The 13,340-nt window shown below is 38.1% G+C and overlaps 1 protein-coding gene across 3 annotated transcripts in view; it reads left to right on the top strand.

Moving 5' to 3' along the window:
• Window positions 1-13,340, top strand: part of LOC121856856 (ethanolamine-phosphate phospho-lyase-like) — an 80,631-nt gene that overhangs the window by 34,796 nt on the left and 32,495 nt on the right. For all 3 annotated transcript variants that reach the window (XM_042352628.1, XM_042352629.1, XM_042352630.1), the window contains exons 2-5: window positions 616-734; window positions 2,046-2,151; window positions 4,719-4,847; window positions 5,846-5,939. In XM_042352628.1, coding sequence (XP_042208562.1) covers window positions 616-734; window positions 2,046-2,151; window positions 4,719-4,847; window positions 5,846-5,939 — 448 coding nt within the window. The remainder of the gene's footprint in view (window positions 1-615; window positions 735-2,045; window positions 2,152-4,718; window positions 4,848-5,845; window positions 5,940-13,340) is intronic.

Here is a 13,340-nt window from a genome sequence, read left to right as displayed (position 1 = left end):
GACTTAAATAACTAAGAAGTTGCACATTGATGGACGGCAGTATGAATGGTTGCCCAAACACAAACAAATTCGTCTTATAGAACAAGGCATCAAGCATTTACTAAAAACTGTTGTGAAAACCTGAACTCTGTTTTAACAGTGGACAAAGATTGAATAGTATAAGAACAGCTTTTTCATGTAGGTAAGGCTGTGGGACCACTACTGCTGGAAAGTCTCAACAACTTGGATAAAAAGGTGGAACGGGTAGAATTATGAACTTCCCCTGTACAGTTTTGGGTGAAGACCAATCATATGATCTGCAAAGGTAAGCCTCTTACCAGATGTGCTCCTCATTTTTATGAGATCGCTGAATTTGTATGGATTCGACTGGGATGGTAAGCATTGCTTTTCACTACACGTGTTACCGTAGTGTACAGTACATACTTGGATGCTGCTGGTATCTCCTCTGCTCAAGACATACACTTTACCTGAGAGATGACTGGCAGTGGGATGTCTCTCAGGACTTTTGAGGCTTCTTAGACTTTAAAATTTTTCTTATTTACAGCTAAACTTTAAATGTTTTGTATTCAGTCTTTGTTAGTTCCCAGTCCTATTAACTGTTTTCTTATTTTGCAGACCATCATGTAAACTGTTCTTCAAGAGTGACCCCCTTAAAATTGTGCGGGCCTCCGGAAGCTACATGTATGATGAAAATGGTCATAGATATCTAGACTGTATCAACAATGTTTGTCATGGTGAGTCTAGAGTGTCTTTAAGTAATGTGTGTGGAGTGTACTGTATCCTAGTGAATTTAGTAAACAAACTTCAATATGGATTAAGGAATTATACAAAGTAGTACAGTTCATATTCATATTTAAAATTCTGCAAATTTTTATGACTCGTGTTTAACAAGAATATCCACATGAAATATTTTTATAGCCCGTAACTACAGTATATTTATGTCCCTGGACACTGTCGATGAGTCCTGTTACCTGGGTGACATGATCTGTGCTGGTGCTGAAGCCTGCTCATTTGCAAGAGTCAGAAGTGGCTGGAAGATGTTGAGAAAGCTGCTGCCTTTATTGAGAACAAGAGGACCTTCCCTCTGCATGAAAGGAAGAATATATGCAGCGGGTTTGAGAAGTGTGATTTTGAATAGCGGTGAAACATGGGCAGTTTAAGGGATATGGCATAAGTAATCTTGACCAAGCTGAAATGAAAATGCTGAGGTGAATGTTTAATGTGACACTGAAAGGCAGGAGGCTCTGCTCAGAGCTAAGAGGGTGGCTAAGTATTGAGAGTACAGTACAGTACTGTACTGTACTGTACTGTACAGTATTGGTAAAGTCCTGCATAGAGGCAGGTTGGGATGGTTTGGACATGTATATATATATATATATATAATATTCTTTTTATTTTTTTTTTTTATGCCAGTTTTGTTATTGTGCTATACAGAATATTGTTACATTTTGAGATGTTTTCTGTTTGCCATTTTTCCAAACTTATTTTTCTTAGTAATAGATTATTTGCAATTGTTTTTATAAAGTTGGCCTAATATTTGTGTAGTGTAAAAGTAACTCATGTCAATTACTATTTAATTAAAGGTCTTATACTAAAATACTGTAATTGATATGAAGGGAAGAGTTTACTTATACAGTAGGGTATGTATTCGAGGATAATTATCACATGGCGAGCGCAACGAGCTCACCCAGCTGTACCAAGATCTTAGGCATTTTGAGGCCATTTTGAAGCCATGAGCTCTTGATATTAGGAGATATTCTGAAGCAATAGTAAATACTTGTTAATATAAAAAAATTGCCTGAGTACAATACTGCATTAAAGAAAAGGTATTGGAATTTTCTAGTGAAAGGGAAAAGGGGTCCAGACCCCCCCTCGAGCCGCCCTTGATTTTGCAGTATAATATAATCATGTGCAACATTAATTTAATCTCCAGAAATTTACTTAAGATGAAGTTTATTTATTTATTTATTATTTTTTTAATACTAAAATATTTGGGTTGACAGTTGTACGAATGTACAGTAAATGAAGTGTGTTTTTCATTTCAGTGGGCCACTGTCACCCATATGTTGTGTCAGCTGGCATGCAACAGATGGCAGTCCTCAATACCAATAGCAGGTTTCTACACGACAACCTAGTCCTCTATGCTAAAAGGTCTTAGTGATACTGTATACATTTAATTTAGATATATACAGGCTACTAAAAATTGCACAGCAACATTATTAAAAGATGTTAAAATAAACTGGAACATGATGGATGGGGCATAATCTAAAGAGTAGCCTTCTTCCCTGCAGGAACAACAGTTCTTGAAAAGGGGTAAGATTCAAGTTATAGTTGCCTGTGGACTGGTAGTTTTTAAGTCGGAACTTCACATGGCATGCATGATCCATTTATCTCTGGCTCCTTAATAAACTGGGATGCATAATCACCCCACTTTCAGCCATCAGTCCAGAGTGTGTACTCAATCCCTGGTGTGTAACCCAGTGTTGCTTATATCTGTGCAGTTTTTTGACAAATTGTATCTTGGGTTTTTAGGGACCCACCCTGCTGTGAAGTACTTGGGTACCATAGGTATGTACCCAGAGAGATTAGAATGTCTGCAGTTGTCTGTTTGTACTTTAGATGGGTACGGTAAGGGGTGGGGTGACTTAATAGAGGTTTCTAAGCATCCCAGAGGACATTACTCAGTTGAGTGTTCATACCTGGAACTGGCAGATACCTGCCCTCTAGGGGTCACAGTCTAGGGTTGCAGAAGCCACAGGTTCAGAAAATTGTGAGGGCAAACTTTTTTGGAGTGAGAGTTGTAAACTCTTGGCCAGCATTGGCACAGGCTCAGATTCATTCTGGAACCAGTTCATACTTGCCAACAGTGCATAATAGAGATGTAACTGATGCCTCAAATGGCTAACAGACTGATCAGTGGTGAAGATATTAAAGTAAAGTAAAGTCTGGGGAGTGTGGCTGGATAAACATCATTCTAGGTGGCTCATTACTCTGCCTGTGAAGTTGATTTGGCCTTTACATAGGATCATCTTTTACGGGTTTCTGTGTAACTTTTCTGTTCTGGTGTGTTGAACAGGGATGATCCCTTGACATCCATCAACTGTTAGATATGTTGTAACAGTAGGGCCACTCTTTTGCATCCTGCAGATAATGCAGGTATGAATGACTAAGGCTTTGTTCCCAGGAAGGCACTTCAGAGGACATTGCTGTTCACTTGCCAGTTCAATGTTGCTTAGTTATAATTTCATCTGTTATGCTGTGCTGTCATATTAGTTATCTTGAGATACTGCATTAATATTTCTGGATGGCTTAAAGTTCACTTTTTGGACTTTGCATATCAGATGGGCCCAGTTATGCCACTGATATAATCAATGATTCTTTTTTCCTTGGTAGAATAGGTCCAAACAAGAATTGAGGTTAGAGGGGTTCTGGTTTCATCATGCTTTAATAATCTTTACATTCCTGAAAGTGAAATTGGATTGTGTGATGGTTCCTGGTATCTTGTGTTTAGTATTTGGAAAGGTCAAGATGTTCACCACACAAAGTAGAAAGCCTCAGGGTTTGACTTTGCCTCATTGGCAATCTGCCTCTGAAACTTTGTTCAGTCCTTCTATACTATACTATGATATGGCTTGCCTCATCACTTGTCGTGACCTGTCTTTTGAAATTCTGAATTTTTCTTCTTTTTTTACGTCATCAATTGCCACATGGTAACAGTCTCTTAGTAGTCCTAGAGCCAGTGACTCTGGTCTTGGGTATATAATTGCATTGATATACAGGTAGTTCACTTTATTGTCGATTTTATTTATAACAGTACAGGTACTGTACTGTATCTGCATTCTTGTTTTTCAAAAGGTCAGGTCAGTGAATACTCCTAATTTCCTCCCTCATCCTGAAGTAATCACTTTTGTAATATTTGAACCTTGGCCTGCTCTCATCATGTATTGAGTAACAGTTAAATCTGAAGGACAGCATCACATGATGGCTGGTCCCGATAGGGGAAAATTTTTCTTTTTTGACCACCATACCCTCCTCATTAGTTATGATGAGATCTTTAACATATTGGAACAGGAAATTGTGTCTCAGAGTTTCTACAAGAGAGAGTTGTAGGGTTATTAACCCCTTCACCACTGGTACACACTTAATATTTTATTTGGCTAATGCCAGGCTATTTTATTAAGCAAACAGAGAGACCCTTACACAAGGGCCTGAATAGAACTCCTCCTACTTCAGGTCTTCAGCTGGGGTTGGCAGGAAGTGAAGTGGTTGGATATCTCAATTTATGGTTGAGCCAGAGCTGAATGCCTTGTATATGTACTGTGCAATGTTCTTACTCAAAAGATTTCAGTCTATGGGTAATTATGGCTTCTTGCTAATTCCTTTTGCAGGGCGAGTGTTAAGGGGAAGAAGGGTAATTTTCATATTATACCCCAGCCATCATGGTTTAGGGTCTTCCTTAGTTCCTAAACCTCTTAGATTACAATGAGCATATTTAGGCTGATTTATACTATGGATTACAGGATCATTTTCATATTTAGGAACATGATATTTGAGTTATTTTGATGTTTAGTTTCCCTGTAGTTAATCCTGAAAAAATATTCTGATGAATTCTCAAGACATGGACAATATGTTTACAGATAATTGTTATTAAAAAATAATCCCACAGGAGTACTACATTATATGAAAATTAACATCTGAATATTTATTTATATCTTCAGGTTAACTTCACTCTTTCCAAAACAACTGAGTATGTGCTACTTTGTGAATTCGGGCAGTGAAGCTAATGACCTGGCATTACGTCTTGCAAGTACATACACGGGCCACAAGGATATTATCACTTTAGACCAGTGAGTTTAAATTTATTTACACACACACACACACACACACACACACACACTGGTCCCTCGGTTAACAGACACAATTCTTTCCAGAGTCATTCTTTAATTGAATCTATTATTTCAATGGGATATTGGGTAATTGGTTCCAACTCACAGAAAAAGTACACACAAAGTACTGTATATCAGTAATAGAATTAACAAAACATTAAATATAAACTAAATACAGTACTGTACTGTACAGTATACTGTACAATAATAGATAAAAAAAATAGAATACTGTACTGTATTTTAATTTACTTTGAGGTGTGTATGTCGTATTACCGGCAGCTTTGTTTACATATCAAACAGGTGATTGTAGAGGCAGTCTTTACAGAGTGCATTGGTTCTAATGCCTTCTTCATGTTTCATAATAATTTCTACACTGTATATTATCAATATATTAACTAAATTTCACAATACACACCTCAAAGTAAGTTAAAATATAGTATTCTATTGTTTTTTATTTATTATTATACAATGTACTGTACAGTACAGTACTGTATTTAATTTACATTTAATGTTTTGTTAATTCTATTACTGCTATACAGTACTTTGTATGTACTTTTTCTGTGAGTTGGAACCAATTACCCAATATCCCATTGAAATAATAGATTCGGTTAACGAACGACTCTGTGGAACCAATTGTTACATTACAGACTAAACAGGAGAGTTGTCAGAGATATCTTACTCGAATCCAAATCCAAATTTACTGTTTTTGTTCTTTCCTAAATTAGTATACTGTAGTGATTCATATTTTGACATTTTATAATGTGATATACCTAGAATATTTATTGTGAGATTATCATTATAATAAAACTTACCAACTGTGTTATGGGAAGTGTCACATAAGACTTACATACTGGAAGCTCTCTTATGGAAATATGAGTATGTTTTGTAGTATCATTAACTTGTTTAAACATTGACTTTTGTCTGTATCAGCCATCCCAGTGATGTTAATTCCTCCACAGTGCTTATCATGGCCATGTGAGTTCCTTGATCAACATCTCACCGTACAAGTTTAACCTTCCTGGTGGTGAAGGACAGAAAGACTGGGTCCATGTTGTGAGTGTTTACTTGCTCTTAATTTTACACTTGTGTTCTTTGGAGTGAAAATGATGTATGCATCTTTGAACTGTACAGTACTGCTAAACCTTTAATGTCTTTAAATCTCTAGCTTGTTATGTATATGGATATCCTCATCCTCCACACTGTGTGTGGGGGTTTTGATACTAGTCAGTTCTCTATTTTTTCTTGATTATTTGTTTTTTCTCTGGCCATATATTTGTTGAACCTGTTTCTATTCTGTCCAACAAAATTTTCAAAATAATCCAAACATATATAGAATACCTGAACTTCATTTCTATATGTCACAGTCAGCTAAGTTATACATTATAGTATCATTAAACTATACACACAATCTTGCCAGATATGTAAACATAAATCTAAAGTTTGATTTCTTCACACTGAAGAACTGGATGAGTCCTTGAATTGCTGTTTGGCAGGTTTTTTTATACCTGTAGTTGTCTATAAGTTTTAATGCTAGAATGTTTTACTGCTTTTCACAACGTAATAAGTAAAGATCAGCCCAATCTTATTTATTACTAAATATGAGACATAATGTTACTGCTATAAAGAGTGGCAAGTAATCATGCCAACTATGGAATGTGATCTTAATGTTATGGCATGTATCAGTAGCTGTTTATCATTGAACTTAATATGCATATTATTTGGTATGTTAGTCTCAGGATTGGTAGTACTATATAATGAAAAAAAAATACAGTACTGTATATATATATATATATATATATATATATATATATATATATATATATATATATATATATATATATATATATATATATATATATATATATATATATATATATATATATATATACATACACACACACACAGTGATCCCTCAGTTAAAGAGCGCCTCGGTTAACGAGTTACCTCCCATAAGATTCTTAACTTCGGTTAACGAGCAATCCCTCGATTAACGAGTTTCTTACTAGCTGACCTCAACATGTTTTCGCTTGCACTTGGCGGTCAACCAGGCTGTAGTATTAGTCCGCCAATACAGTAATCGGTTCTAGGGCTTAAATTCCTTACTATTTTAGTAAATATCGAGAAGTTTATACTATTCAATAATTTTAAAAGTTTAATATTAAATTTTCTAGCCATTTTAACAATTATATATATATATATATATATATATATATATATATATATATATATATATATATATATATATATATATATATATATATATATATATATATATATATATGCACACAGTAAAACCTCGATTAACCGACTTTCGGATTAACCGCCAATCCCGAACCCCTAAAAAAAATTATTTTATTTTACTTTTATGGGGATTAGCCCACCCGGGCACAGGTCACTGACCCACATCAGGGCCTGGGGGGCGATAATGTAGTAATATTAATAATGCTAATAATAATAATAATAGTAATAAAGAACCATAAAGAAATGCAAAAATGAAAAAAAAATCGAGAGTGAGAAACAATGTACCTGTATGTACAGTGGTCCCTCGGTTAACGTGCACAATCCGTTCCAGCAGGTTGCTCGTTAACCGAAAATCTCGTTAACCAAAAACATTGTTTCAATGGGTTTTTGGGTAATTGGTTCCAGCTCACCGAAAATTGCCTAAATTCAACAAAAATGTTAGAAATTGACACTTACTTTGAGGTGTGTATGTAGAAGGCTCCTGGATGATGATGCTGATGTGAATTTGAAGTGGGAGGTGGAGGAGGAGAAGGGAGAAGAGAAGGAAGTGGAGGTGGAGGAGAAGCATTTTACTGCTTCTTGGAAGGTGAGTCACCTTCCATGAAAATGTCAAGAACCTCTGGACTGACAGATTCTCCACCATAAACATCCTCTCCCCTTGAAGTGGAAGGCTGAGGGATAGCATCTTGTTCCCTCTGCCTTTTACTGAAGAAAGTGTCAATTGTGGTCTGTAGGGCATCTCTCCTCCTCACCATTAACTTATGTTTAAAGAAGGAGACCATTGTGTCCTCAACATGACACAAAGTTAGTTTAGATTTTTCCACATCTGGGTGCTTTGAAGCCAGTTCCCTGAACTTCTCTCAGTGGTAAATCACATCTTTCAACTCTTTAGTTGACATATGGTCATCACTTTCCATTTCCTCCTCACCACTGTCAGCCTCTAACATCTCATCCCGTTGTTTCAAGTCATCAGGAGTAAGTTCCTCCTCATGAGACATCACAAGCTCTTCGACATCATCCTCTTCCACTTCAAGGCCCAATGACTGACCAATGGACACAATCTCCTGGTCCAACTCTGTGTCATCCTGAAATCCCTAAAAATCATGGACTACTGATGGCCACAGTGCTTTCCATGAAGAATTGAGGGATCTAGTGGAGACTTCTTGCCATGATGACACAATCAATTTTACAGCTTCCAGGATGTTGAATTGTGTCTTCCAGAACTGTTTCAGTGTTAGTTCAGGATCATTGGAAGTTGCCTGATGACACCACCTAAACATTTTCTTCATGTACAACTTCTTGAAGTTGCTGTTCACATTCTGGTCCATTGGCTGTATGATTGGTGTAGTGTTGGGAGGCAAAAACAACTCTTTCACAAAGTCAAATTGATACTCCAAAGTTCTTGCAAGTTCAGGGTCATGACCGGGAGCATTATCCATGAGGAGAAGAGCCTTTAAAGGGAGTTTATTAGGTAGCTCTTGACAGAAGGGCAAAACACTTCAACAGCCCATTCATTAAAGAGCTGTCTTGTCACCCATGCCTTACTGTTACGACCCTTGGGCCTCTTAAGGGTGTAACAATATCACAAATTCACAAATTACACATTGTACTATAGGTCCAGGAATAGATCCCACCAAATTATCACCTCATTACTATGGGGTATATTGAAATACATGCAGTAGTTTAATAACAGAATATATTAACAAATAAACAAACTATAAGTATAACCGTATGTACAAAAATAAATAAATACAAATTAAATCTGATCAAATAAATGACTCAACCGAGTGACAAAATAATGAACACAAAGGTAAAGACTTATTTAGTCTAGAAACTACGATGAACAGCGTGGTCTATCCACCACACGAAACCTCACAAATAACTGTTATTTTCCGTGGAACTCCAAAATATGATTAACAATAATCTTTCACAAATAATACTTTACTTGGTGTTATAAAAGTCGAGCAAGGTTTACATGGTATACCACTAGAAACATATTATACTCACTCGTAATATCTCCCCCTTAATTTAAAAGTTCAAGAAGCTCTGAATAAACTTTTACTCAACACGGGATAGAGTGTCGGCAATAATATTATCGCAGCCCTTTATGTGTTTGATTTCTATATTATTGGGTTGAAGAGCTAATGACCACCGTAACAGTCTTTGATTCTTATTTCTCATATTATGAACAAACTGAAGTGGATTATGATCTGTATAAACTATCACTGGGTAAGGTGATCCACTTACATACACCTCAAACTTTTCCAGAGCTAACAAAAGGGCCAATGCTTCTTTTTCTATTGTGGCATATCCACGTTGATGCTTTTTCAGTTTGGCCGAGAAATAACAGTTCGGGTGCAATATTCCATCTTTTCCTTTTTGCATTAAAACAGCACCAACTCCTGTGTCACACGCATCCGATTGTATCACAAATTGTTTCTTAAAATCTGGGAGTTGTAGTACAGGTGCCGTTGCCAACAACCCATGAACCTTTTCGAATCATCAGTCCACACAAACTTTCTTTTTGGACTGACCAAATCTGTCATGGGAGTGACCACTCTGGCAAAATTTTGACAAAACCTCCTGTAGAATCCAACCATCCCGAGAAATCTTCTGAGAGCCTTTCGATTGTGAGGTGCGGGTAGACTGAGAATAGCGACAACCTTGGCATCAATTGGAGCAATTTTCCCTTGTCCAATGATATGACCAAGGAAGATTAAGGTGGCATGTCCGAATTCACTCTTGGGTAGGTTTACGGTGAAGCTGAACTCTGCTAGACGATTGAAGAGTTCACGGAGTCGGCCAATGTGTTGTACCCATGTGTCACTGATGATGACCAGATCATCTAGATAGGCGTACACTCCAGGCAGGCCTGACATCACTATATGCATCGCTCGCTGAAATGTTGCTGGTGCTCCTTTGAGGCCGAAGGGCATAACTTTGTATTGCCACAGCCCCTCCGCAGTGACAAAAGCTGAAATCTGCTTTGCTTCTTCCGAGAGTTTGATTTGGTAGTAGCCTTTGAGAAGATCCAGCTTGGTGACAAATGATGCTTGACCCACACTATCGATGATGTCGTCGATGCGCGGCAGCAATGGATATGCATCAGCACGTGTCACCAGGTTGACCTTCCTGTAGTCAGTACACATGCGGACACTTCCGTCGGGTTTAGGCACCAGCACACAGGGTGACACCCATGCACTACTGCTCCTCTCCACTAGGTCATGTTCCAGTAGATACTCCACCTCCTGCTTCAGCTTCTCCCGCTTATCAGGGCTCATTCGGTAGGGTGCTTGCTTGATGGGAGATGTGTCAGGCAGCAGTACCAGGTCGTGCTCCAGCAGAGAACACTGGCATGGCACATCGTCGAAGAGTGGCTTGAACTCCTGCAGCAGTTGCACCACATCCTGAGACTGCTGTTGTGAAAGATGGGATACTTTAGAGGTAGGGTCACACAATATACTGGAATTACAGATTTTTATGGGGATATCCACTTGGAAATCAGTGTCTGGGACCACCCACCTCCTCTCCTGTTACCGAACAAACCACTTCACTCCTACCAAAATACAGTTTCAACCTGTTGATATGAATCAAACTCTCCAATTTTCTCTTATCTGGAGTCGCTATGACATAGTTGAGGTCATTTAATTTCTTAACTACCGGTATAGGGAATGGGCCCTCATATTTAGCTTGAAGGGAATTTCTATACAGGGGTATAAGTGCTACAACCCTATCTCCAGGCTTAAATTCTCTAGCTTGACAATGCTCATCATATTGCTTTTTCATTTTCTCCTGTACTTCTGACAAATTTTCACGAGCAATCTCACCTACTCTCTTCAGTTTCTCTTTAAACTTCTCTACATACACTGATAAAGGGACTTTTAGTTGATTACTTATCCGACTTTCCTTCAACAGAGTCATAGGACCTCTTACAGTATGACTAAAAATCAATTCAAAAGGACTGAAACCTAGGGAGTCTTGGGGACTCTCTCTTATGGCAAACAACATAAGTGGTACTCCTTCATCCCAATCCTTATCAGACTCCATACAGTATTTCATGAGCATTGATTTAAAAGTCTGGTGGAACCTCTCTAGGGCACCTTGGGTTTGAGGGTGGTATGCAGAAGCTAAGTATTGTTTAATACCCAATTCATTCATCACCTGCTGGAAAAGGAAAGAAGTGAAGTTAGTACCCTGATCCGACTGTACAACTCTAGGAATGCCATATTTAGTGAAGAAGTTAGTCAGAGCCTTTACCACACTCTTTGCTTTGATGTTTCGCAATGGTATAGCCTCTGGGTACCTGGTGGTAGTACATATGATTGTTAACAAATATTGGTGGCCACATCGAGTTTTTGGGAGAGGACCTACACAATCAATTATAACCCTGCTAAATGGCTCATCTACCACAGGAATGGGTTTAGGGGAGCAGGTTTTATGACCTGATTCGGTTTACCAGCCATCTGTCATTCATGGCAAGTTCTTCAGTATCTGGCAACATCACCTTTCATTCCAGGCCAGTAAAAATGCGACAAAATCTTTTTGTATGTTTTCCTCACTCCTAAATGTCCTCCCAAAAAGTCATGTGCTAATTTCAAGATTTCTCCCCTGTGACAACTGGGAATCAAAACCTGATGCACAACATTCCACTCATCAGCAGGATCAGATACAGATCTGAACTTCCTCATAAGTAACCCTGAATCCATGTAGTAACAAACAGGCAAGCGAGCCGCTTCTTCCATATCCACAGCCTTCCTACATAGTTCAGCTAATTCGGAGTCACTCTGCTGATCATCCATCAGTTTTCCCCTAGTGACAGGTACTTTCTGAATGGTAATGTTGTCACCAGAAGAGAGATCAGCTTCAGATTTTGGGGAATGAATGTTAACTGAATCTTTAGCTTCACTCACATCACTCCCACCAATGTCACTATCAAATGAATCATTTTGACTGTCAAACAGATTCTCAATACCTAAATCATTTTCATCATTGCCAGGTGCACTGCTATCAGCAATACAGAGCTTAGGGTCAACTGAAGGAACGGTCTGTACCTTATTCCGAAGAGTCTGGCTCCTTGTAACTGCACATAAAGGAAATAAATCAGGGTATTCTTCTTCAATTAAACCAGTATTATTCTCCTCTGTAGGAGTCGAAGATACCACAGGGTCTGGCACCACGCTGGCTCCTGCAATATCATTACCCAGCAAAAAAGTAACCCCTGTCACAGGAAGAGAATCTTGAACACCAATAGTCACCCAACCAGTCACAAGTGAAGTTCTCAAAAACACCCTACACAAAGGAACAGTGATCACTCCACCGACACACTTAAGCACCAAATGCTCTACAGTATAGGAATCTTCCACGCAGGGAACAGATCCTTTCAACAGAAAACTGTGAGAAGCACCAGTGTCACGCAAAATCTTCGCAGGGTACTGATCACCTGATTCCCCAACTGCAACTGAACCATCAAACATGAAAGGTTCAAAAGAATCCTCCTTTGGGCGATTTCTCGCTAAAGTTTTGTCAAACTTCTCCAGAGGTTCGAATGAGAACACTGGCTCTTCCTTCTTTGCTTCCAATTTAGGGCAATTCGCAATCACATGACCTGGTTTCTTACAGTAAAAACAGACAAATGCTTTAGTCTTGGCATAGGTCTTGGAAAGCTCACCTGAGTTTCCACGAAAATTTACTTTACTAGAAGAAGTAATACTACTATTCTGCCTACCACCCTTTTCCTTGGTTACAAGACCCTTTCCACCTGAATGATTTTGAGATTTAACAGGATGCATTTTGTGAGTAAGGGCATAGCTATCAGCTAATGCAGCAGCTTTATGAACATTACTAATATCTCTCTCTCCTAAGTACAATTGTACAGTATATCTCTTGGAGTGGCTCTTTTGAACTGTTCTAAAATCATCAACTGAACAAGTTCCTCAAAAGTTTCTACCTTGCTAGACTTTATCCACCTTCTACACATTTTACTCGATGAATAAACAAATTCTATATACGACTGTGCATCAGTCTTTCTCATAGTCCTAAATTTCACTCTATATGTTTCAGGAATGAGTTCATATGCCTTAAGAATTTCTTCTTTCACTAACTTATAACTACGACAAACTTCACTTGACAAAGACAGAAATGCTGAACGGGCTGACCCAGTGAACACACTTTGAATCATAGCAATCCACGACTCTTCAGGCCACTGAAAAGACT

Source organism: Homarus americanus, unplaced genomic scaffold, assembly GCF_018991925.1.
Source record: "Homarus americanus isolate GMGI-L3 unplaced genomic scaffold, GMGI_Hamer_2.0 scaffold50705, whole genome shotgun sequence".
Lineage (NCBI taxonomy): Eukaryota > Metazoa > Arthropoda > Malacostraca > Decapoda > Nephropidae > Homarus > Homarus americanus.
The sequence above is the reverse complement of the archived record's forward strand: the minus strand, read 5'-3'. Positions and strand labels throughout refer to the sequence as shown.